The 26,347-nt window shown below is 42.1% G+C and overlaps 2 protein-coding genes across 14 annotated transcripts in view; one reads left to right on the forward strand and one right to left on the reverse strand.

Moving 5' to 3' along the window:
• The first annotated feature begins 2,225 nt into the window (after positions 1-2,225).
• On the forward strand, positions 2,226-8,027 carry LOC310755449 (nucleoside diphosphate kinase). The gene is made up of 5 exons (XM_083598344.1): positions 2,226-2,384; positions 3,971-4,106; positions 6,083-6,184; positions 7,145-7,257; positions 7,781-8,027. Exons 2-5 carry the CDS (start codon positions 3,978-3,980, stop codon positions 7,896-7,898), a joined length of 462 nt encoding a protein of 153 aa, XP_083454470.1. The 5' UTR covers positions 2,226-2,384; positions 3,971-3,977; the 3' UTR covers positions 7,899-8,027.
• Positions 8,028-8,786: 759 nt separating this feature from the next.
• MBTD1 (mbt domain containing 1) overlaps positions 8,787-26,347 on the reverse strand; it is a 129,145-nt gene continuing 111,584 nt past the window's right edge. For 6 of the 13 annotated variants that reach the window (XM_083598156.1, XM_083598160.1, XM_083598155.1 and 3 more), the window contains 2 exons: positions 21,949-22,140; positions 8,787-12,973 (listed from right to left, as the gene is read on the reverse strand). In XM_083598156.1, the coding sequence (XP_083454282.1) occupies positions 12,855-12,973; positions 21,949-22,140 (311 nt within the window). In that variant the 3' untranslated portion in view covers positions 8,787-12,854. Of the gene's footprint in view, positions 12,974-17,865; positions 18,301-21,948; positions 22,141-26,347 lie in introns of those variants that run through there. The other 7 variants (XM_083598152.1, XM_083598151.1, XM_083598150.1 and 4 more) reach the window with 4 other exon arrangements.

The following is a 26,347-nucleotide window of genomic DNA, read 5'->3' on the forward strand; positions in this document are numbered from 1 at the left end:
AGCCAGGAGGGACAGGGGTCAAGGGGACATGTGGTCAGATGTACTGCTGCCAGCACCTTGCCCACATCAGCAGATTGCATAAGTTGACAGTGTTCCCACAACACATCCTCAATAGTGGCACTGGATAAAACTTAATTGTAACAAATATTGGCAAATTTTAAATGTTGGTTTTGCTTCTAGTGGATACACATGGGTTGCGGTATCACTTTGAAAATAAAGCTTTATACAGATGGTTATTAAACTCTTTTATCCCCTCTAATTCTAACTCTGTTCATAGGCCATTTTAAGGCAAGATTAGTATAGATGCTTATGAAATGCATTATGAGAAAAGGCGATTAATACGAGGGACATTCACTAAGCTGTGCCTCCTGTCACTCATTTCTATTACTCTGTTTGTTGTTGGAAAGGAAGGCATTGTACAGTATTGCTTCTTAATTCTGTTGAGCTTCATTACATCTGCGTACATGTTTCCTTGTCTTGATTACATGAGCTACAAAAACTTAATTCATGTTATGTATCACAGTTAAGAAAGCAGACAGACTGCTCTACAGCATGATTGGCTTGTACGTTTGAAAGCTCAGATCATGAATTATAATTTCTCAACTCTGAGCATAAGAAATCGCCTTACACCAGGTCATTCCAGTAGTGTCTCCTCTGATTGGCAGTGGCGTAGCGTGGGGGGTGCAGGGGGGGCCGGCCGCACCGGGCGCAACATCTGGGGGTTAGGGTTAGGGGGCGCAAATCCACGGGTTAGGGGGCGCAAATTACTTGCCTTGCCCCAGGTGCTGACAACCCACGCTACGCCACTGCTGATTGGTAGTGGCTCTCCAAAGTACTGAAAGAGGTCTGCCAGCTGCTCCTTTTACATGGAAAAAAGGAGCTGCTCCATAATCTGCCAGCTGCTCCTTTTACATGGAAATGCTGGGTTTCAACCTGGGATCTTCAGCACATGAAATCATGAGCAGTCCTCCCCAAAACTATGTTCCTTTCCACAGTGCAAACCCCAGTTTAGCATGTTTGATGATCAAATACATATGATTGTTTATTTTCGTCACAAGACTTAAAAGTAACTGAAGATCCACCTGAACTGGACCCAGGCTACAGCACTGCAAGAAAGGGTGCTAACACTTTCGCCTGCCCAGTTTCCCCACTAGAAATTACATCCATGAAGCTGCTATTAGTATTGGTGGTGGGGGATGGGTATCCTTATTACATGTTCCTGCCTCAACTGGTGTTAATAGCATCTTTTGCAGGAGGAGGGGAAGAGATTTTCAGCAAGGAAATTGCGAAAAATAACTTCTGTCCTGAGGGCCTGATCTACTTGGGGATGTGTGGGTTCCTTTAACTATTGGTAGGTGCAGGAGAAGTAATGGATCTCCTTTGTAAATAAGTCAATTTGAGGAGTGATTGGAGGAAGTGGTTAAAGGCTGCAAAATGTTAATGGGAGCTAAAATGCCTCATGAAATTATTACACTGAGAAGCCTGTGATACTGTGGAAAGCAGAGTGCATGCTTAGGCTTGGTTGAAAAAGCAGAGCACATAATAGCACAGTTTACATGTTCTTGGCAAAAAGGCAGAGGACTTTTAAGTTGCCATTGTTTTAAAAAATGGGAATCCCAGCCAGTCTGCTACAAAGCATGTTTTATCAGATTTTATCAGCTTCCCCTCTGCATCAGAGAGGCAGGCTTGTACTGATGGGCTCTCCCTAGCTAGAGCAGGTGGGATCCACGGGCCAGATCTTTATCAGGATCTGCCTCAAAATGTGTGGGCCAAATCTGACAGGTGGGCAGGAGCACCCACCTGTCAAAATCCCTATCCGCTCCCATCAGCCCCCTGGCCCCATGCAGATTAAAATCCCTGGAGTAGTGCTGTTGTCACCTACGAACATGACTGAGGCTGCAACCCCAATCCCACTTCCCTGGGAGCAAGCCCTACTGAATTCTATAGAACTTACTTCTAAGTAGCGGGCACGATTAGGGTTGCCCTATATAACTCAGGTCCATTCATTTCAACGAGTTCTGAGGATAAGCAATCTCCGGGTTGCTTTGTGCTGTATATTGTTCAGACTGTTTCCTCCACTGACTGGAGTGGAGAAAACACAGAAATGCTGCTGGCATGCTTTCCCCCTCCAACTCGGGATCCTGGGGCGAGGCGGGGAACCACCATCTGCTCAGATTGCAAAAACCAAAGCGGCGGCGAGGGATCTACGCGGTGTAGGAGGAGGAGGAGGAGGCAGCCCACGACCAAGCCCGCCTCCTTTGCTCCCCTCCCGGCTTGTCTCCGGCGCCGGCCCGGCCTTGCTCCGCCTCTTCCCCTGGAGGTTTGCAGGGAGACGGCAGCTGCGGACACGCTCTCCTGGCCTGACCAGACTCCTTGGAGCTGAGGTGAGCTTTATTCCCACCCACCCTTTTCTTTGGTCTTTCTTCACTTTCTTCCTGGAGGGAGAAACCAAAACGAAACGAGGTTCTGAGGCAAAAAAAAAGAGGAGGAAGAAATAGCTGGAGCCGGCTATAGAGGAAATGGCGGCTGCGGGGGGGGTGCCTTTTGCAAAAAAAAAGAGCGCATTTTGCAGCCGCCTGGGAGGCGCAGCCACCTCTCCTCGCCTCCCCTCAGGGGCCTCTGTAACTTGAGGCGGCCGAGGCAGCGTGTCTTGCCGCCTCTTGGGAGAAGAAGGAGGCAGCCCTGCCGCCGCAGAGCACATGCCTGTGCCTGTCTACTCGAAAGTCAGTCCCGTTGGATTAAGTGGGGCTTACTCCCGGGTAAATGGGTGTAGGATTGCAGCCCCAGGGCGGAGAGGCCCAAATAGACGCCGCCCGAGGGGAGGGGAACAAAGGGCACTTCCTTCCACGACACGTGGACGGATGGTGGAGGAAGCCTTGCCCACGTGCAGTCGAATGGTGCCTGCCCCGGTGCTTGCGGGGAGGGGTGTAGAATTGCAACTCCAGTTAGGGCGGGGAGGAAGCCCCGAAGGGTGCCAAAACATCCCCCCCATGAAATCCGACCTCCATCATATCGCATAACATAGGAGCCAACTCCTAGGGGCCGAGGTACCTTTGCTCCCGTCCCTTAAAATATTTGAGGGGGACTGCCCTCCTCCCCGCAGTTGATGGGCATTGCCATTCAAATACGCCATGTCATGTGATGATAGACATATTTTTTAGCCGATTTTTTGCGCCCCTGGCAGGGGCCCACCTTACCACCCCCTAGCTACGGCCCTGAATACGATTCCTTATTATCTATCTGGTGATGCTGCAGATATTTAAAAAATGGAACAAAGATCACACAGTCTGTTCCCTGGTTGCTTTTGTGTCCTGTTCGAATGCATTGGGTTGCTCTTTAAAGTAAGATTTTCATGCATTCCCAACTTGAAGATGAAAACTGTATATTGTTACTGAAAGGATTCTTAAGAAATCAAAGGACTTGGTGTGCTCCTAAGATGGCAGATCTCAAAAGTCGTAAGAGCAGAGAAGGAATGACATTGGAGGCTGCCGTTGCCACTTTCTCATAAGAGTTAATGGTATACCAGTTAAAGGGAGACAATTTATCACACAGCTTGTCTTTTAAAAGCTAACCTAAAATTTCTATAAGAAATGCAAAATAATAATAATTAATTAGCCCTGTTTTACTGTTGGTGAGTTGACCTCTTAATGTTGAACAGTGGTCACCTTGACAAACAGGAAGTACCTTGTGCATTTTTTCACATGCCTTTCTCAACCTGATGGCCTCAGGATGTCTGGCTCAAACTTCCATCTGCCCCATTGAGCATAACCAACCGTCAGGGATGATGGGATTTGCTGTCCAACAATGACTAGGTGGCAGTAGGTTAGGGTAACCTGTTCTAGGTTCTTCTGTGGCATTGGTCCTGCTGTAAAATCTTGATTGCACTCCTTCCCTCTATAGGTTGATCTTCTGTGGTGGTTTGTGAGGATAATTCCAATCCAACTCACTTCTCTTAGCATTTCCTTTGCAGTGAGATAATGGCTTCCAACACAGAGCGCACATTCATTGCCATCAAGCCTGATGGAGTCCAGCGGGGAATCATAGGTGAAATCATCAAGCGATTTGAACAGAAGGGATTCAAACTGGTGGCTATGAAATTTATGCATGTAAGTTTAATCTTGGTAAATGGTGCAGTAAAGCAGGATTAGAGAACCTTTTTCTGTAGTGTGTGTGTGTGTGTGTGTGTGTGTGTGTGTGTGTGAGAGAGAGAGAGAGAGAGAGAGAGAGAGAGAGAGAGAGATCGAGATCAGAGGCTGCAGGCCAGCAGTGGGTGGGGCCAGAACCAAAAAGTAGATGCATCCATCCCTCTCCCTTCTTTCCTTCCTTCCTGTCTAGCAAGCTGCTGAGGGAGGAACTTTTCAATCCTACCAACTGCTGCCTGAACTGATTTCTTGCAGAGGGTTTGTCCTCTTTCTGCTGCTGCTCCATCCATTTCATCTTCTCCCACCCTACCCTAATTGATAAGTTTAGTCACCTCACAGGACTGAGGTGTACAACATTAGGCAGTAGTCATTCATCAGTCTGAGGGACCCATCAAGTGAGTCATGATGCAAGTTAACAGCAGAAAGCTCGTAATTGTGCTATACAGTGGTACCTCAGGTTACATACGCTTCAGGTTACAGACTCCGCTAACCCAGAAATAGTGCTTCAGGTTAAGAACTTTGCTTCAGGATAAGAACAGAAATCGGGGTCCGGCGGCGCGACAGCACCAGGAGGCCCCATTAGCTAAAGTGGTGCTCCAGGTTAAGGACAGTTTCAGGTTAAGTATGGACCTCAGGAACAAATTAAGTACTTAACCTGAGGTACCACTGTATATGAGGTGACATAATGGAACTACCAAAATCGAAGGTGGAGATGGAGGTGTGAGCTTGTATTTGTGTTTTAAATTGTTTATTTCTGACATAATTTGAAATATTTCAGCATTTGGATATATTTTGCCTAAACGGTCTTTTAAGTATCGGTTCATAGAATCATGGAATTGTAGAGTTGGAAGGGGCCATGAGGTCCTGCCCCCTGCAATGCAGGAATCTTTCACCCAAAGTGGGGCTTGAACCCACAGTCCTGGGATTAAAATTCTCATGCTGTACTGACTGAGCTATCCAGCCTCGTGTTTTATTCAAATTTGAACCACGACATGGGTTGCAGATTGTGGATGATTTGAGCTCAAGCGCTGTTTCACTCAGAAATGTTTTATTTTGGGAGGGAGTACGCTCTCGAGGACACATATTTAGTGAAGGGTTACACTGTGGCTTGCATGTGTGTTGCCTTTTTAATTTAGCTTATATAGCTGCGGGAAAGCTAAATATAGCCTAGCGCCTATGCCAGGGGGTTTAATCCGGCTCCTGTGGCAGTTTATCTTCTGGGGTAAAATCCTAAAAAAAAGTTCAATAACTTCAATCCTTAAAAAACTGAACAACTCTGGTTGGCCTCACTTCATCATATCTGACCCTCTTTGAAAAAAGTTTGGGCACCCCTGGCCTATGCACACTTTTTGTAGCTTGCACAAGGCTAAGGCAGAGCAAAAGCTACTTTAGAAAACGAGACAAAAATGTATCCTGTTTTCAGTATATGTCAAAGTACAGGCTTTCAATTATACATATACAAGCCTCGTCTTCCTGCTGTTTCAGTTTGGTGGTTGTCCCTTCCCTGCTAAGTACAGTAGGTTCTATTAAAACTACCTGTGTAACCCAATACATACAAGCTGGTATGACTTTGACTGGAAGGTTATACTGAGTAAGATAATACGCAACTTGTACAGCAGCAGCAGCATTGCTGGACGATCTGTTGGTACTGACTGTCCAAACTACCATTAGTTTGCTTTCTTATAGCCTAACTCTTGAGCTTAGTTATGAGTGCTTTGCTACTTGTTTGGCACTGTACTGTCTCAGTGTTAGATGTCCTGCTTGTGGGCCTCCTATACCATATGCATTTTTGTTAGCCACTGGGAAACAGGATACTGACTAGACAGGTTTTGCTTTGATCCAGCAGGACTCTTCTTAAGTGACTTAGGTTAAGTAGGGGTGGCTCAGAGCAGCTCCTTTCTGCAGTTAATCATGAGCGTTAACCATCTCTTTTCTTACAGGCTTCTGAAGAGCTTCTCAAACAGCACTATATTGACTTGAAAGATCGGCCGTTCTACCCTGGTTTGGTTAAATATATGAATTCTGGGCCTGTAGTACCCATGGTAAGTGGTTTTATGTAAACTTAAACATCAGACTCATACCTGATACTCTCCAGGTGTGGTTCCAACTTCCATTAGCCCCAGCCAGCATGGCCAATGGTCATATAGTTGTAGCCCAGCTGCCACAGGTTAGCTTACCTCTCTTTTAGGCCTTTGTGGAAAAGTAAGGAAAGGCGAGATGGTGCAGGTTTGTAGTAATTTATCAGTTCTGCTCTGCAGCTAATTCTGATTCCCTAACAAGCCGCCTCTTGTTTCAGAGTAGAGGAAAGAAATACCGGGGATGAAATCTGAGGGTAGCTCTGCCCCTTCCTTGGTGAGCAAGATCAGAATAGGCAGCCCTCTAGAGTGGGTGACCAATTAAGATGGGGCCTTTTAAAAGATCATTGGGACTAGAAATATTAATTCATCTTAGAATCTTTTTTAAAAACTTCACTGAATTTGTTGCTTTGTTTTTTCTTCTCTGCTAACAGTGAAACAATGAAGTGCTTGGCTGTTTCCAGAATAATTTCCTCTTGCAGTCTGCTAACGCTGCTGCGAATGTTGTGCAGACAGACCCTAATTTGGTTTACTAAGAAGTGAATCCACTTAGAATTGTGGTACTTGCAAGTGGGCATGCTTTGAACTGGCCTCTTCATCTTTCAGTTAGAAAGGGTAGAGAAGGAAAAAGCCCTAAACATTCCCCACCTTATTTAAAAAGAGAAACTCCCGGGACCTGCTGCACAGATGTACAGCAAGGGTGTAATTCAGTGTTGGGCCATTGCAAATGTTCTGTCTTCACAAGCATATCAGTTGCCTGACAAAATGACGCATGCCCCCAGAACGTGGTCTTCTGAGGATCTCTCAACCTGCCAGAGCCTGTTTCATTTCACAAAGAACACACTCCATAAGAAAAGCTCTCATCACTTTCATCACTGGTCAAGTACCGTGGTTAAACATATGTGCTAAACCAGTTTATTCTTGCAGGTTTGGGAAGGACTCAACGTGGTGAAGACGGGCAGAGTGATGTTGGGGGAAACTAACCCAGCAGATTCCAAGCCTGGCACTATCCGTGGCGACTTCTGCATTCAAGTGGGCAGGTTGGTACTGGGATTTATATTTATCTGTATTAAATAAGACTTGCAAGGTGCTACTGAAGTACTACTAATTATCAAAACCTTTAAAAGAAAATGTTCAGAATACATGCCTCACTATTTAAAAGAGAAGACTGGGTAGTGTAAGCATATCTCCAGCACAATAAAATGCTTTTGTGTTAACAGGATAAATTGCGCGTTCCGCTTGCTTTTGTCAAACAGCTTAACTGTTCGCTTATTTAAGGTACTGATGATCCAGAGCTAGCTGATAGCCATTCATATACCCGTGAAACTACCTGTACAGTTGGCCGGTCATTTGATTAAAGGCGATGATAGGTTCATTTTGTGTGTGTGACTAAGAAATCCTTTAAGCTAAACTGACTGACTCTTGTGGATACTTTCTTATCAACCTAGACATTTCAAATGTGTAGGCTTAGCTGTCAAGTAGTCTGTTCCAGATTCTTATTTCAGAAATGTCTCTAAATGCTACACAAGTTTTGTAAACGGTATTCCTTGGTCTTCCCTGTAGGAACATAATTCATGGCAGTGACTCTGTGGAAAGTGCTCAGAAAGAGATCAATCTGTGGTTCAAGCCTGAAGAACTTGTGAACTACAAACCTTGTGCTCATGATTGGGTTTATGAATAGACTAGTCCTGGTGACAAGTTCTGCCTTCTTCCAACAAAGCATCTCATTCCATCCACCTGCTGTCCTGGGAGCAATTATCACGGTTACCTTTGTGATTATTGGCATTAAGAAATAAAATATGAATTATTAGTTGTTTTCATTTCTTCATTTTAGAGAAACGAAAAGGTAGCTTATGAACAGTTTCTGTTGTAGATTTACTAGGAGTGCCCAGCAAATTAAAAATAGCCTGGCAAATGTAACTATTGCAAATTAAAGCTTCACTGGAGCTTGTGCATTGTTTCTCAAAGTGGTTTAGGACTATTAGCTCAAATATGTGTTATAAATGGAGATGTGTGAGAGCTCTTTTGAGGATCCTGAAGGAAGTCTAAGCTAGCTTGAACAATTCATTGAAGAAACAAGCTACTGCTTTCTTTTTCAACAAGACAGAAGATGAAATATTCCTTACCACAGGACTGCTTTCAGAATCCAAGATCAAGCCCAGCAATACTATAGGAGAGCCATGTTTTAGAAGCCATAATGATGTTGGCTGAACACTGCTGATCAAATTTGTCAGACCAGGGAGGAAGCTGCTGCTAATTTAAGAAATTTCAACTCCACAAATTTTAAGTGATTAAGACTAAGTTGTGTGACTCATATTGGGGCTGCAATTGAATGTTAACAGTGTGAAATTCTAATGTTCCAGAAACTGTTGTAGGAGATCCTAGGCCATATCTGATAATGGCTGTGTTTATCAAACCCTTTGATTATTATTGCAATTTCACCATGAGAACAGCAGCCTTATTGGCGTTCTGTGTGACCAGGCTCTGGTTTTCTAAGCAAATTGCTGCTGTTAAGGATTCATGTTGGCGTCACCTGAAAATGAGAGAGGAAAAGGTCCACCCACCTGGCTTTACTTTTAACATTTTTATTTTGTGTAAAAAAGGCAAATTTAGTGAATTATTTTCATCTTGTACACAAAGTTATAATTTTTAATGCTTTTTTTCACATCCATGCTTGAAAATTTGCAGTCTGGTAAAAATGAAAGTAACATTAATTTCATCAAAAGCATTTTCACTGAGTTATATACATTTCATTAGAGGTTTTAAAACGCTCCCATTTGACCACACAAGTTACCAGAAAATAAAAGATTAAATTTATACAGATATTGATCTATATCAAATACATACAGAAATGATGTAAAAACCCTATTCAACTTTTTTTTTTTTAAACTTCTGCCCTGATTGTTTTTCCAGGGCAAAAGTTGATGCTTTTTCTTCTTCTTTTTTTATAAATGGCTGAGACTTTACTTAAATATGAAAATTAAAAAGAAAAAAAATCAATTTAATCACAGTTTTAATCCCTTTCCAATAAAGGATTGTTACCAAATATATTAGCACCATAATACAAATATTGATGGGAGAAGGTGTTCACATCACATAAAAATGACGACGACAATAAAAACGAACAAACACTGAAACCCGTGTTAGTATCAATAGAACAAGAAACTGATAACTGCTTTTGCTTTTGTCAGATTCAGCAAGGAAATTTAAAACAAAACAGGGTCGGCTGTAAAAAGAAGGAGCACTTACAATGCAACTTGACCTTGTCTGTGGTGCCTTCTTGTTTATATATTAAAAAAATGTGCGCCAAATACTGAAAATAGCTGACCCTTTGCATCAGTACAGGCATCAAATCCCTGACCAACTCTTCCCCCCTCCCCCACACCATCCCAATTTTGTGTTAATTAGTTCACAGTAAAATAAAGAGAATGTTCTTCGAGCTAAATTATACAAAAAAAAATGCATGCATACCAAAGCAATTAAACCCAGTACTAAGAAAGCTCACTGCCACCCAGTCATCATCTGTATTAAGAGGCCACAGACAAATGTTGCTTAGAATCAACACTGAATAAACAAAGCGAAGGAAGTAATAACCCCAGGGAACTAAGCTGGAACAAGGGAGTCATGAAGCAATTTTAATAATAGGTGTTTCCGCAAATAAGAAGTCTATCATACACACGTTATGTATTGGGATGTGGTATTCTGCCTACAGGCAGAAATTGGGGTGGATTAGATTGGCAGTAGTACCAATTTAACATGTATGCAGATCTACCTCCAGAAACCCAAAGACTAGCAACGTAGCACTAATCAAGATGATCACCCTTGTAGCATGGTTCTAGGTCTGACAAGGTCCAACAGGTCCCTGGGACTATTTCAGGTTGATGTGGTAAGGATCAAATGTGGCTGTGGATGTTCCAGGAGCTGCCGTATTCAACAGAGGTAGGAGGAGGATTTCCACCTTTGATCCTGACAGATTGCATGACTAGCAGAAATCCAGCAGGTTCAGTGTTCAAAGCATTAAATGTGCAGTGATGAAGAAAGTTGTACCTTCTGAACTTCTGCCATTATATAGTTGTTAGATGCGGAATTTCTGTCAGGTAAAAAGGGGGCAATTTCACCTAAAGGGTATGTTGTGTTGCGTGAAGCTCAAGATTGGATTTTATGACCATACAGGACTCAATTTACACACAAATCTTAAGCTCTCTTTCTGGCTTTCTTCTCCTCTTGACAGAGGACACTAGTCTAGGCCTTCTCCTGTATCTTTTTTTATATATTAAGCAGTAATATGCAAGTGGTCCCTACTGAAATCAGAAGAAATACTTGTACAAGGGCTACTCTTAATCTTTCCAAGTCAGACCCTATGAAAACACAGGCTCTGAATGCTAGCCCCAGAGCACCACAGTCTTAACTATGCCAATCCTGCCAGAGAAAGTATACTTTATTAGGTGTGAGCAAGGCTAACAGAACTACACCTTAAAATGGGGGGGGGGGAGGAATGATTCCAATTCTCTCTGGAGTCTCTGCCTTTTAGATCATTCAATCAACTGGCCTGATGGCATGGATCATCCTTGGTTTTGAGAGGCACTGGTTTAAGGATTAACAAAAATACAGGGAGGGAGGAGGATTTCTTAGGTCCATTTGTACTGTGACTTTTCAAAATATTAGTTGAAATCTAGTGAACCCCTCTGTGGGTGTGTACACACAATGCAGTGTTTTGCTGCCCTCCCTTCAAAGCAGCCCTCTCTTGCCACATTAGAAGCTGCTTTACAAACTGGAGAAGTTTCAAAAACAGCTGCAATGCAGCATTTGTGGAAGCAGGCAAGCATTGTACCCAAGGAAAAGAAAATGAAGGCAGCTCACTTAAGCCGAAATCTTTTTAGAGAGAGAGAATATCTAATTATCACCTAAATTTGACACCTGATAATCAGTTTAAAAATATGTATACATGAAGCAGTCAAAAATGGCCCAGCTATAGGGGGAGGGGGGGGGAAAGACTAGAAATTGTTCTCATACATTCCTATACTATACAGAAAAAATGTACTTCCAGTAGTTACAAAATTTTATACCATTATCCCCTCTTGCATAGAATGTGGTAAACCTTTGCATATCACCAATGGTATGTACCCAACAATAGAGCAAGTTAATTAAGAAAAGAATCAAAATTGCTGGTTTTCAACTTTCTATGCGTTTTTAAAAATTCAAAACATATGCCAAAAAATCATCTCTGGGGTTTTGCAAGTTGCCAATGTAAAGCGTTAGGCTTAAAGTGTGTAGAGGTTAATCTATAGGATTACTTTCTTCTAAGTCCTACCCTAGAGTCAAGAATTTGACATTTATACTGCTCTAAAGAGGACCTGCAATGACCCAGAAGCAGTTACAGAACATAAGCAGTTAATTCCTGAGAGTTTAGTTAATGAACCTTACTGGTAAAAGCAAAACTCTTGACACGCATCATCATCCTGTCACAACACCACAGAGTGGCAATGTCAGCATGTTAGTTCTGAGAATGAAGCCATCTGCGAATATCCACACAGATTCAACTCTCGGAGGAAAGATTCCAGGTTCTTCAGCATTCTTGCCACATCAGTCATTACGTGTTCTCGAAAACCTTTTGCTTGAAAATGGTGTCCGCAGCCAAGTCAAAGAAAGCAGGAGGCCTAAAAGCAGGGCCATGTCATCCTTGGGCAAGCCAGTTCAATTCATAACCCAAAAGCTCTTCCAAATGGGTAGGGAAAGCAAAATGACATGTCCTCCTCTATTTGCCTCAGCTGTGTCTTCCACCGGGATGGAAAGCAGGCCTGTCACAAAGTTTCTGTAGAAAAGGGCCTTTTGCGTCTGCCTCGTTTTCCTTACACAAGAAAAAAAAAGTCACAAACACATGTCCATTTTGTAACCTCTCCAGCCGAAACGTGCTGAAGCTTTGCTGATCATTTCCATGAATATCCCGACATTTTAAAATGTGAACAGGAAACGCAATGCAGCAGTATCCGGCCCAAACCCGATGGCCTCCCAAAAGCTTGGACCTCAGCTTCGTTCTCCAAAAATTTAAGCACAAACTCTTGAAAATTATGTTGCCACTTCCAGGAGGAACTCTTTCCAGACTCCATTCTTCCAACCTATTTTGGTATGTCTTCACCACCCCTAAGATCAGAATCCCATGATTTCACCATGGAAAAGACAGGGTATGACTAGTGTAGCTTTAAATTCAGAATCTCCCAGCTTGTACCAGAAGGCTCACTTGTTACAAACAGTTCATTTGCTTTTTTTTTTCTTCAACTAAATACTACCACCTCATCTTCTTCAAAGGGTTTCCTGCAATCCTGCTATAATTAAGCTTTTAATTCTTACCAAAAAATTAGAATCTCATTTTTTTAACAATGCGCAATAAATCTGAACTCGAAAATATTACAAAAATTCTTTTAAAAGCTTCAAATACAACACAAGTGTCAATTATTTTTAATAAATTGAAAAATCTTTTTCACTAAAATAGTTTCCTCATCCTCCAAAAATTCTGAATTGAAATCTTATCTGCAGTTAGCAAAGTGCCCTTAGTAGAAGCCATCAAACTGTATCTTCAGAATGGGAACATCAGTCTTGAAGAAAGGCTCTTTTTGTACCATCCTGCCCTGATCTGCCCTTAGGGTTCTTGTTTGATGTAGTGGCTGGCTGACCCATTGCTTTCCTGGTCAGATGCTCCTTGAAGAAAGTTGTATTCCTCTCCATCTAGCAACTCCTCCTTCAGCTGCAGTGAGGAGACTAAACATGAAAAAGGAGGTTTGAAAAATGAAAAGTTGGTGAACATTGGAAGACACAGGGAGCAACACATTTCCTTTCAGTTCAGACTCTGAAATTTTCAAGCATGCTCCAACTTGTTGTTACCTCTGTAACAAAATGTAAACCCCCACAATTTAACACTGAAAAAATTAAGTACAGACATTGAAAAATACTGAACTCATGGGCTGTAATTGAAAATGTGACTAAGAAAAGGAAGGAGGAAAGAATAGGTGATTCGGTTATGACCTTTTAGTACTATAACTGTGGAGAGATTTGCTTCCCATTCAGCAGAATCCTCCTCTTCAAGATACAACATTTCCACTCATCATAAGAAACATTTGGGAGGAAAACAAGGCATTGATTGTTGAACGAATACAGCATAAAGGACTAAGCAGAAATCCCCTGTATTAAGTTATTATTTCATTTTACTATTATCTATTCCATTAAAAAAAAATCAGTGTGTATTTCAACCTTTCTATTATTTGCTCTCATGTGCATGCCCTCTTCTATTAACCACTATTAGTATATTAACAGACTGGGAAACTCAGGCTGAGAGTGATTTTTCTTAAAAACACGAGTGAGATCCAGCTGAGATGGGATTTGGAACTCAGATCTTATAGGATCAAAGTCTAACACTCTGTGGGACCTCACATTGGCTTTCCTAACTAAAAGGCAAGGAAACAGGATGAGAAACAATACTTATTGGAGGAAAATGTTTTGTCAAGCTCCTACAAGCTAAGCTATTTGTGCCGTTGCCCAACTTTTAAAAAGTTGATTGACTGGATGTTTCAGTTTATTAAATGTGCACAAATCTGCTTACTAGTAAAAAAAAAAATTCTGAAATTGTACTTTTCATTGGTGAAGGCACAATTTTTAAAAATGTGTTAACTTTTCTCACATAATCTCCCAGCTGCTAAAATGGTACCCACCCCCGCTTGAACACATACAATTGCAATAATTACAAATAAGGAATTTCTTTTCAAATAGACAGGAATTAAGTGAAATTTAAATATAGGGGACGTTAGGTACAGCAGTGTTCAGGCTGCTTGATGAAGAATGTGATGGGAATGTTGCAAAACCACACAGGCAACGCAGAATCCAGTCCCAGAATCCTGTGTTTTCACCCCAGTGATAGTTTTATATAGGATTCAAAGTGGGACACAATCACAATTACACAGAGGTTTCAAGAAGGTTGAAATACTGTACATATTACATAAGGGTCGTGACTAAGCCAAAACGTGCATGGACCCATGATAAACAGCTGAATCATTTGTTCTGCTCAACAGCAAAAACCTCCCTAGTTTTAAGGAAGATTCCTTGCACACAGAAATCCAGCAAATTAGGGAGAAGCTAGGCTAGATTCCTTCTCCTAGTTTTCTGTATAATATATATATAGAGAGAGAGTGAGCATTCAGGTCCCCACCTATGGTCTGAAGTACTACATCTCAGCGAGAGTTTACCACCTCAGTGAGCGCTGGGCCTAAACCCAAGATACTGATCTTGGTAGATGATTGCTCAGACCCATAACAAACACTTTTCATGACATCAACAGAACAAGCAGAATCATTCACTCGACAGCAGCCATTTTGGTCACACAGTTAAATATCCTCCTACATTCTATGTTAATTATGACAGCCTTTCATATATTTAAAAAGTACAGGGTGATTCATCATGAAGTATACAGTTTCCATTTATAGTGAATGGGAACTGTAGACTTCATGATGAATCACCCTGTATTATTATGTATTTTTCTAGGAGTATTACCCACGTTTTCCCTAGGTTCTACTTTTTTCAGCCATCCCTCACATTTTGATTCCTAGATCCAAGTCCTCTTAGATTTGCTTGCTCCCTTCTTAAAATGGCATCGCCAGAGCTTGAGCGTTAAGGTAAAGGTAAAGGTACCCCTGCCCGTATGGGCCAGTCGTGACCGACTCTGGGGTTGCGCGCCCATCTCGCTTAAGAGGCCGGGGGCCAGCGCTGTCCGCAGACACTTCTGGGTCACGTGGCCAGCGTGACGAAGCTGTTCTGGCAAGCCTGCACCAGCGCAGCACACGGAAACGCCGTTTACCTTCCCGCTATAAAGCGGTACCTATTTATCTACTTGCACTTAGGAGTGCTTTCGAACTGCTAGGTGGGCAGGAGCTGGGACCGAATGATTGAGCGTTAGTCTTCTACAAAGAGCCTCAATTTAGACTGAATAAGGCAGCAGCATTGCCTCCTTCATGTTGCACACAGTGGCTCAGACCCACAAATCGCCACACGGAACACACATGTATCTCCATAAAGAGATGGATGGTGGAGTCAGCCTGAAAAGTTGCCCTCCTCTGTTTGGCAGGTGAACACAACCACACACACACCCCTGATCTGACATGGATCTCCATAGGTGTAGCTCTGGGGTGTTGCATGCCAGTTTTGGGCGATGCAGTGGATGTGACCTTTGTCTTTGTATAGTAGGGTACACTCCAGCCAGGCAAAAGCACAAGGCCTTTAGGGGTGTTGCCTAGGGAGAGCCTCATTTAACCCCTAGGTCAGAGGTTCCACACTCGGTATAGTTGCATGAGGACCTTTGCTTTTCACCTAGCACAGCCCCCTTTTGCATGTAGGAGAGTGATTGGAACCGGGAGATCTGCTTCCGTCCAGATCACCCTTGCTAAATTGGGGTATGCCAGTTTTAATAGTAATATCTTTAAAAAGTAATTCAAAACAGCATTTGCTGCCTTTTTGCCATTACTTTGGATTTCATTTTAATGGCAATTTGCCATTATATGCCAATTTGCCTCTTACCAAACTGTGGTGGCCTTACTTTTTCAAAAATAAACTTTTATTTTTCATACCTCTCTGTGAAGTTGTATGACGTTCCCTACAACAATTTACTCCGCCACTTTAAATTTCCAAGGTGCATCCACTGAATGTACTTTGCAAGTTTTACAATTGGAAGTAATAATGGGGAAATTAACGCATTCCCTGAGGATGCAAATGAAGTGTTTTTATGAAAAAGTAGACTCACATTTTCATTATTTTTGGAATATGAGATACAATCACCTGGTTTGTAATGTAATTTGTTAATGCTTTTGTCAAAATGTATGGAATGCAAATTGATTATTATACCAATAGGATAACATGAATTACTTAAAGGATTATATTGCTCTTGAATTTTTGTGATTCAAGTGACATTCTTAAGTTTTTATCCAAAGAAGAAAAAGTGGAACTCTGCTTGCACAATGGGGATTTCTGGCTACCTCCTGCAAAACAAACCCTACACTGTCCCAACCACTTCTGTCTAGAAGAGTATGGAATAGTCTGTAGTGGAAGAGAGAAACTGGAAGAATTTATCAGAGCTGCCTTTTGACACAAGCCTCTCTACAAATTCAGAATAAAGGCCTGTTCAGATTATAATATCATCTCCAATGCTAGGGTTATATGTTTTAGTACTCCCTCCTACACTGTTTTTTTTAAAGTTGTTAAGTTTGAACTAGCATGCTAGAAATAAAGAGTATACTCTACATCTCCCCCATACAGATTAGTTGAGGAGTTCTGAAACTGTGGTCCCCAGACTACCAAGTAGACCACAAGCTTCATGCAGGTAGTCCTTGTGTGTCTGTGAAGAAGAGCAGGAGCAGTGGCTATAAACAGCAGATGCTGGTGGAGTGACGCCAGCCTTGTGCCGCTTTGTGAGGCTGGGAGCTGATCTGAATGAATTGCCCGGTGAAACATTCAGATCAGATCCCAGCCTTGCAAAGTGGTGCAGGGCTGGCAGGGCGGTGTGATCAGTGCCCCCTGGAAAAATGTGCCTGGGGCCATCGCCCTGGCAGCCCACCACTACCACCACGTTACACCCCTGGGTGTTCCTACTCAATAGTCAAAATTGGTCTACGGGAGCGGGGCTTATGGGATCATGTCCATTGGCAGATCCAGTTCCAAGTTCAATCCCCTAGTTAACACTTTCAAAAGACCTCAAAGGAAGTACAGTCAATTTAAAAGACTGCTGTACATATTGCCAACCATCTATGGATATTTGACATACCGGATTTTTTGCTCTATAGGGCGCACTTCTTCCCCTCCAAAAATTAAGGGGAGATGTGTGTGCGTCCTATGGAGCGAATGCAGGCTCCTTGGCTTCAGCAATAGCAATGCGAAGCCTCCGAAGTGCAGAGGGAGCGCTTCCTCTGCGCTCCGGAGGCTTTGCGTTGCTTTCGCTAAAGCCTGGAGAGAAAGAGAGGTCAGTGCGCACCGACCCCTCTCGCGGGACCTCGCGCTGCGCTCCAAAGGCTTCAGAGATAGCCGCCTGAAGCCTGCAGAGCGCAGCGGGAGGTCCCGCTGCGCTCTGAATGCTTCGGGTTCCTTTTGCTGAAGCCGGGAGAGCAAGACTCTCCTGGCTTCAGCAGAGAGGGAGAGCTGCGCAGTGCCCCTTCAGCCAAGCGTGTGGAGAAATGGAAGGGGCTCCATTTCTCCTGCCGCTTCGCTGAAGGGGCGCTGAGCACAGAGGTGGAGAATTTTTTTTCTTGTTCTCCCCCTCTAAAACAAGGTGCGTCCTATGGTCGGGTGCGTCCTATAGAGAGAAATATATGGTAGATATTTTACAGTTCAATGCACTAATTGTACTGCTGTTTATTGTTTTGATACTGGCAAACCAGCAAAACATGGCCAACTGTCATGGATGCTTTAGCCAAATTCCTGCATTGCAGGGGGCTGAACTAGATGGCCCCTGGTTCCCTTCCAGCTCCATGATTCTATGGTATGGTGAAGGTGTGCTATATCTGACGCAAAGGAAACAAATATGGTGCAGAGAAGGGTTTTTTTAAAGAGAGTCTCTTCCGTTAAAAATGTGATATAACAGTCACATAGACAGCTGCATAAAAACTGTTGACACTGACTAAAGTAGCAAACAAGACATATACAGCCTTTAATAAGAAAGACAATACCCAAAAGAGCCAAGTAACTGATCATGAAATAACTAAAAGATTAATAAAAATAATCCAAGGCTCTGGCTGGCAAAAGGGACTGATGTGGGAAAAGAATATACTATAACTGCTTTTTTCTTTTATGCTTCTTCTGAAGCATCCATTACAGGCAGCTTTTGATGACAAGATGGCAAGTTCAGTTGTTGTTTTTTTTGCTCGGATCCAATATTGCAGCTTACTTTACAAACATTGACATAAATAGTCTTTGGAAAGTGCAAAGGAGCATGTTGTAATGCAGTCTCAAAAGTACAACCTGTTGCTACTTGGAACCTTACTAAAACAGAGGTCACTTGGTTTCGCTCTTAGTATGGTTCTATCTCATCTTCCTTGCTGACTCACATTCCTCTGCTAAATAAAATTTAAAAAGTTTAAATATTAAAACATGACATTAGAATGATACACATTCTACAACATGCAAAATAAATATTTACTCAATTCATTTCTCTCCCTGCCCCCCCCCCAATTCCTAGGACACTTGTATGTCACTTTTAGTAATCACAGACTGCTGAACTCTTTTTCCACCCGTACATTTTGGCAGACTGTACAGGCGTAACCCACCTGCTGTATCTACCCCTACAAGTGGAGTGGCTTTGAACTCTCTCAAGGAGAGGGAACTTCATGGAGGATCAAATGGGGAATGAAAGTGGACTGAAATTGTCTCATGTTCTATTCCATAACAATCAAAGACTGAGAGCAGCTGGACTTTGGGGTCACAATGACCCCGAAGAAAGGACCACATGTCCAACATGTCTACAAAGGCTTTAGGTCTCAAAAGGGCAATCACTTCCATGCCAATTGCAGAACACTTTTGAAACGCTGGGAATCTTTGGGTACAATAACTCTCTGGGCAGTGTACCAAGGCCAACAGTAAATCCCTTTTAGGATTCTTTTGCTTTGGGATTCTTCAATTACATATACCTTATGGGGGTATAAAGGAGTCCCCAAAGCTAAGCCACCTGGGAAAAACACATCCAAGTGTCAGGGTCTCTCAAGCCACTTAAGCCTGCTCAAAACTTCATGATGATTTGCTACAAATATGTAGATGGTCCAGTTATCAAACAAGTTTGTGCAGTTTTTCAGAGAGTATTTTATTCACGGGTCACTACCATCAGGGGCATCAATCATTTCCCCATTACCATTATATAGCTATTTCATCTTTCTAATAAAGGCAGTAACTAGGATGGAGTTACAGAAGAGCAAGCAACCTATTTATTTTATGCAAGAGCTCAGTAAACAATATCATTTGCTTCAAGCTCCAGTTTTATTTCTCTTAACTTCAATACAAAAATACTGACGATTTACAAAATGGCAATAGCGTTGGTGGGAAAGAGATATTTTTCTTTCTATTAGTGCAGTAGCAATTGGAGTCAAGGCACTTCCTCAGGAACATGAAGAAAATAACTCAGCTGCAGCTACAGGAGTTAATTAAAGGTAGAAAATATCATGCATGATAATGAGGTCTGGTTGCTCATTATAATGCTCTCAATTTTCATCTTACACCACAGGAAATATTTTGTTCAGTTCATTCTAGTTATTTCTATTTGGCAAGAGGACCTAAATTTAAGGTTACAAAATTCATTATGGAGCTATGCTTCAATGCTCTTAATAGCTGCACCAAAAAAGGGTGGTGGGAGCATGCTTTTTCATCATCACATCATTATTTCATATTGAAAATGGACCTCTCACATGTATATCCCAGTAGTGAAATTCCAGTTACAGTTCAAAGTAAGCTGGTATTCTGGCACTACCCTTAGTAATTGATGGAAGGAAGCATAGAGGCTAATTTCATCCCTATCATCAAATACCTGTTTTCTGATCTTTCAACATGCCTGAGACAGTGGCACAAATAAAGCATTTCATCCGAAGGATTAGAAAAGGGCATATTGCAAAAAGAAAAGCCATCTCAAAAAGCCACACAGCCGGGCCTGGCTCCTACATATACAGTACAATACAAGGAGATATATGGGACTCTGATATTTTATTGGTTAGGGTAAACATGGAGAGTTCTCAGAAGGCAAGCAGGTAGCAGATATATGCAAGTTTCTTCTGAATTTTTGTAAACTCACTGAGGTCCTGTAGCATTCCCCATCACCCCCCAGCCCACTACCCTTGGAACCTTGGAAATTCAGTGCATTGTAGACCCCACGTCAAATAAATTAACACTGTATGTATAAAAATGGGACTCATAAAAATGGGACATTGCATGTTCTCCAAGAGACCAGTCTCTCAAAAATTACCTAAAGGTTTTATGTTTCCAGTGCTGAAAAAATGCAACCAGTTTTACAATTCTTAACATATAAAACACAAACAACGTTAGTAGTGTGAACACTCAAGGAAACAAGACCAGCTTTTAAGTAGTGAGGTGAGTTACCACTGAACAATGCATCTGTATAGAGATGTTGTAATGACCGAAAAATGAGGATGTATAATGAGCTGCGCTTGGCTTTCTGCCTATTGTTTTAAATATACCATAGGTCTTCAGTATGCTTACTGGGAAAAGACACTTCATTCCTGTTTGTGAGATGTGGAACATTTTTTCTCTAACCAACAACTGTAGTAAGTATGTGCTCCAATGGTTACAACTATCCGAGAAGAAGGAATAGTTAAAGCTAGGGCTAGGTGAGGAGAAATTTGATAAATAAATCAAATCCTCAATTTGTTCACCCCAGCAGAAGAAGGTAAAACTGAGTGGCTTTGCAGATTTTTGGTTCCTCGCTGTTCAGAGACCCTGTGCACGCTGCAACCCGCTGCATGGTGTAAATGGGACCTTTCCTGCTCAATACCAGAACAGCTGTTTGGTGCTGGCAGGCAAAGACTGACTCATGTCAAGCAAACTGCAGCCTTTGCAGTGGCCTTTATGCACAGGAACATACCAATCATTCCACAGGTACATGACAATATGCATCTGTGGCCAAGCCTGAAAATTGCAAAGCCCCTTCTGGAACAGGAAAGATCCTACAATAGATTCTGGTGAAGTCCAAATTGGGTTATGTCCAGAAAAGAACCTCCCAATCTAGCCAGATTTCTGCATTAGTTAGACTTCACAAGGAAGGGGAGCAGACCCAACTTGTTTATATTTCTAGAGTTGAAACCTAGCATATTTTATAACCTTTCCAAGTGGGCACCATTTTGTTTCAACCTAAATATGGACATTGACAAGACTTTAATGAGCCTGCCAGTATCCTTTGCACATGCAGTGCTACCCTTTCCACTATTAAGTTCAGTAAGGTACTAGTAAGTGGGGGAGTTCTCCATAGTGGAGCTCTGAATTAGACTGACAATATAAGCTCCTGCATTTTCTTAGAGGCAGCCATCTACTTCAGACTAAATAAGCACCTATTTCCACACTAAACACTGTTGAGAGTAAATTGCTTTGATCTCAAGTGTGACTCAATCCCTTTCATTCTGCTCATTTTCTCCTGTTCGTTGTGTCAGAATGATAATCAGAATAGTAACACACAACAGGGACTTATTTTGGGAACATATAAATGAGAGTGTTTCTCATTTTGAAATCTGTTTTCAGCTTAAAGAAAAATATGGCAAGCTGTTGACAGAGGTCTATTAAGTTTTGGGGGGTGATGTTTTTAAAATCTTCCAAAACTAGTTTCCCTCTTTTTTTTTTTTAGGGTGACCATTGATTATTTTTGGATATGACATCCAGGATATAAAATAATATCCAGTGATAACTGAAATCTATTGGCACTTATTCACTTCGTTTCAATATGTACATTGAAAGCACTTCCATTTAGTTCATTTTGAAGAGATTTGCTGAGTTCTGAAGCAGCAGGAAAAAACAGGGACTCAACACTTGTGATTAATTCAATGAGATGGGCTCATGGGCTGATGCAAATACTGGAGGAAATGGATGTTCTTTCTATTTTTAAATGAAAAGTGAGGGCGGCAATGAGTCAGCATGTTTCATGCCTGACCATGCTTGACCCTCAATCAATTTTGCCCTCCATTAATAAGCGAATTTTTTTTTACATGACCAATTACCTGTTTTGAGGCTGGGACTGAACTCTCTGCTAGTCCTGGGAGGCTGGCAGGCCTCCGGGGCTGTCTGTGCTGGAAGGGTTCGATACTGAGGAGGAGTCAACTCTTCATCACCAGAGAAGCTCCTCCGCACCCCACCTGTCATGGGGACGCTCGACAAACTGACAGGCTTCTTCCCAACTGGTATCTTCCTCTCTAAACATCAAGTCAAACTAAAGTAAAACACTTAGATCAAAGTGTGTTAAAGCAACTCAAGACTAATCGCTCACTGAGAAAGGCCTCCAGTTGGTGCTCACTGGACTTATGGACACCTCGGTGCATGCCCAGATCTTCGTTAACTACAGCCAAAGGAATTATTTTGGAAAGTGATGCTGGTGACTCATGGCAGAGCCACAGAACTCTATGAAACATCCTCCTATGACAACACATTTTCAGGAATCACCTTAAATTTAATACTCTCTTTATGGAAGAAATACCCTTAAAAGCAAATTTGTTAGTGAAAAAATTGGTGGTTTCATATTGCTCACCTCACCTCTGGGTTTACTCTTCAGTAAAAATTTAAAATCACAGGCTAACTTATGTGTAAAACCTGCAAACTAAGGGTTTTCATACATAATTAAAGTCACACCAATTAAGCACATGCTCTGCTATACAAAAAACTACTTTCTACGATACCTCTAATCCCTTGTCTCTTGATAAGTAAAGAGTGCCTACATGACCAATCTGAAGAGCTGCTCCATAAAAAAATGCAGATTTGCCACCCAAAAATCATGGGGCAAATGTATTGAAATTTCAAAAAATAACCCTGAGAAGCTATGTTTACTGAATAATTTCTGTGTAGGTGGTGGTAAGATCTTACCTATGAATTCCTGCTTCAATCGGTGGAAGAAGCTTCCCTCTATGGAAGTGACCCTCTCTGACTTGACTCAGAAGGCAGGACTCATCAGTCAATGATTCTGAGAGGCAACATCTCTCAGATCATGAATGGATATGTAAATAAAAATGTACAGCAGCTACTACAGCACACTAATATGAGAAAAACGAATAATATGATAGCATCTGAATATTCTGTGATGCCCTTGACTAACAAGTGTTTTCATGCAAAAATGCTTGGAGAACCAAAAAAGCGTGGTCCCAACTTCTGGGAACACACATCATTTCCACCCAAAGTGTGGCAGGTGGGTATTCTATTTTCCATGTTGTATTACTAGAATGGGCTCCATTTTATAGCACTTTTAGTATTAAACTCACTGCAGTATGTTTCATGCTAATATAACCTCTGCCAAGTTGGAAAAAACCTCTGCCAAGTTGGAAAAAAGCTACTGAGGCTCTTTGTGAACTGTCATGTTCTACCTAAAGTAATTTGTATTTCAAGCTTCTGCCATGGAAGGTTGAAGACAAGAATATTACAGTAGCTACTGAACTACTGCAGATTTCTGCATTTTGCTCAAATAGGTCCTTTATTTTCTCAACACACAACACCAAAATGGATGTGAGATTCTTCACGCGTTCATTAAATGCATGAATGATTAGGCTGCTATTTGCACTGAGAGGGAAACTCCCATTGATGCAGAGAAGCGAAATCCAGACCAAGACTACAATGGGGAGCTAAGCAATATAGACACCCCCGTGCAAGTCACGGCCCCACAGCTGTTTTCTTACAGATTCTCCACAAGGAGCTGTCACCAGCCGTGGTCTAAAGCGTAGTGGGGCTTTAGGCATGTACTCTCTCTCACTCATCCCAGCTTGAATAAAGATTTAAAGGATGAGGGTCTGGAAGATGTTTAGAAGCCTTAAGAGTCTGGACATTTACCTTTCACCTGGTTACTACCTTAAAAAGAACTAAATTGTGATAGGGAGCACAATTCCTAGCACTATCATGTCCTGGACCCATCTCCACAGGCCATCTTATCCTACCTGGGTTCCAGCTATGGAACTCTGAGCTCTCAGAACCTCCTATCTCGGAACCTTGGGAGGGGTAATCTCTGTAAACTCACTTCAGCCCCTGTCTGGGCATCTCCACCTAAGTGTGAAAATACTCACTCTACCCTTGAACTGGCTTCTCCTGGAATGAACTTCTTTGGCAGGCTTAAAGTGGAAGCCGCCTTGTTCTACCAGTACATATGAGTCTATGTGCAGCGCTGGCTTGCCTGAAGCACTCATCTGGCCAACAGGTATGAATGCTGCTTTTTCCTTCACAAACCCTAAAACAGGCTTCCTCAACCTCGGCCCTCCATATGTTTTGAGACTACAATTCCCATCATCCCTGGCCACTGGTCCTGCTAGCTGGGGATCATGGGAGTTGTAGGCCAAAAACATCTGGAGGGCCGAGGTTGAGGAAGCCTGCCCTAAAAGCATCACTTCACCTCCCTTCCTGGTTTTAAGCATCTGGCTTTCCAAACTGACCAAAGACATGCCAAAGTACTTGTGTGCTTATCTGGTGGTAGGTGTCACAGTTTCTTGCCATGGGCACATTAATGAGCAGAGACTGGCAAGCGCTTTGCTTTCTCGCTCCCTCTGTCCGGCTTAAATTTGGGAATTGGGCTTGGGGCGAGGGGAGAAACAGGAGAAAACAGAAAACGGTAGTAGCTGCTGCATCCTAATAATCAAAGTCAGGATCAGCTTGGCAGATGCTACACGTGCCTTCTGAGCCAGGTGATGAGGGTATCCAAGAGAGTAGAATATTCTCCCAATTCCAGGAAGCTGTGCTTTGTAAAGGTGGTACTCTCAATTGGTAACGACATTCCAATACAAAATATTCTCACTGTATGCTTGCTAGATTAGTACAATTCATTTTGTCAATTCATTTTGTCATTTTGTCTACTTCTCAGACATAGGTGGTATAAGCAAAAAGGCTTCATCATTACAATCTAAAACAGCTAGTGTTTTTTTGGTCAGCATTAAAAAGTACTAAAGTTCATGAAAGTCCTAAACCCCTCACCTTGTATGTACTAATATTCCCAAGTGAACTAAGCAGCCATTGGAAGAAAGTGTAAATTCCTTTTATTTATTTATTTTTGAAATTGCTTATTGCATTATGTAGCTGTTGTACACTGCTTTGAGGCCTCTTTGGCTAAAAAGCAGCTTATAATTTTTAATATAAATATAATAAATATGACTACTAGATGCTTGTAAGAAGAAGGCACTGTCGTGAATTAATCCAGCTTCATTGGTTTACAGCTTCCTACAGTTAAAGCATGGTAAATAAATAAAGCTTTCTTCAACTTAAAATGCCAAGAGTCAGGGCAGAAAATCAATATACAGTAGGACTAATCAGACTAGTTATTTCCATCTCATAATAAACAGAGGCAGATTAATAACTTTCCTTTTAGTTCGCTATCAAATAATACACATTCAAGGAGTTAGGTCCTGCCACATAAAATAAAGCATTTTAGCTGAACTTCACCTAAGGCTCCAAGATATTAGTTTTTTTTAATGGGGTCAGATCAAAGGAGAAAATCGCCATAGAACAAAGCCAAAAACAAACAAAGAGGATAAAACAAGAGGCTTGCTCCACAATAGTCTCCATGGTTGTTAGTTCCTCCATCTCAGAAGAGTTTTTTAAATTAAGGGTTGAGCTAAGAAAGATGCAGAAGGAGTAACAAGCTCCAACATCATTTTAGCGTCTCATTTTTAGCAAACAGGTTTTGTCCGAGCCTTATTACTTTGAAAATGTCTATAGCCTTCTGTGAATTTACAATTTGTCTAACTCTAAAGCAACGCTAAGGAGCTTCATTATTGGAATTAATGACTATGCATTAACTGTCATGAAAAAGGGGAAAGAGAGAGTTAAAATATTTGTAAGGTAAAGGGACCCCTGACCATTGGGTCCAGCCGTGGACGACTCTGGGGTTGCGGTGCTAATCTCGCTTTATTGGCCGAGGGAGCCGGCGTACAGCTTCCAGGTCATGTGGCCAGCATGACCAAGCCGCTTCTGGCAAACCAGAGCAGCGCATGGAAACGCCGTTTACCTTCCCGCCGGAGCGGTACCTATTTATCTACTTGCACTTTGATGTGCTTTTGAACTGCTAGGTGGGCATGATCAGGGATTGAGCAATGGGAGCTCACCCCGTTGCGGGATCCAAACTGCCGGTGTTTGAGCCTTTCTGGAAATCCAAAAAGAAGAAACATTCCATTTCCCAATAAAAGAACAGAATTCAGTCTAAAGAATGTGCCAGTTCTACAGGGCAAGATACAGTATGTTTGCAAATGCACCAGGATTCACCTTTCTCCCCATCCCCATTCAACTCACACACGCTCGTACCTGCTCCAGATACAATGGACTGGTCATGCTCTCCGTTTGTTAATATAAGTGGGAAACTTGGGATTTCAGAAGGAATTTGGCTGAGGCTACAATCCCAAACACACTCAGGTAAGGCTATCCACTGGTTTGTATGTTCTG

Source organism: Podarcis filfolensis (genome assembly GCF_964270895.1).
Source record: "Podarcis filfolensis genome assembly, chromosome: 2".
Taxonomy (NCBI): domain Eukaryota; kingdom Metazoa; phylum Chordata; class Lepidosauria; order Squamata; family Lacertidae; genus Podarcis; species Podarcis filfolensis.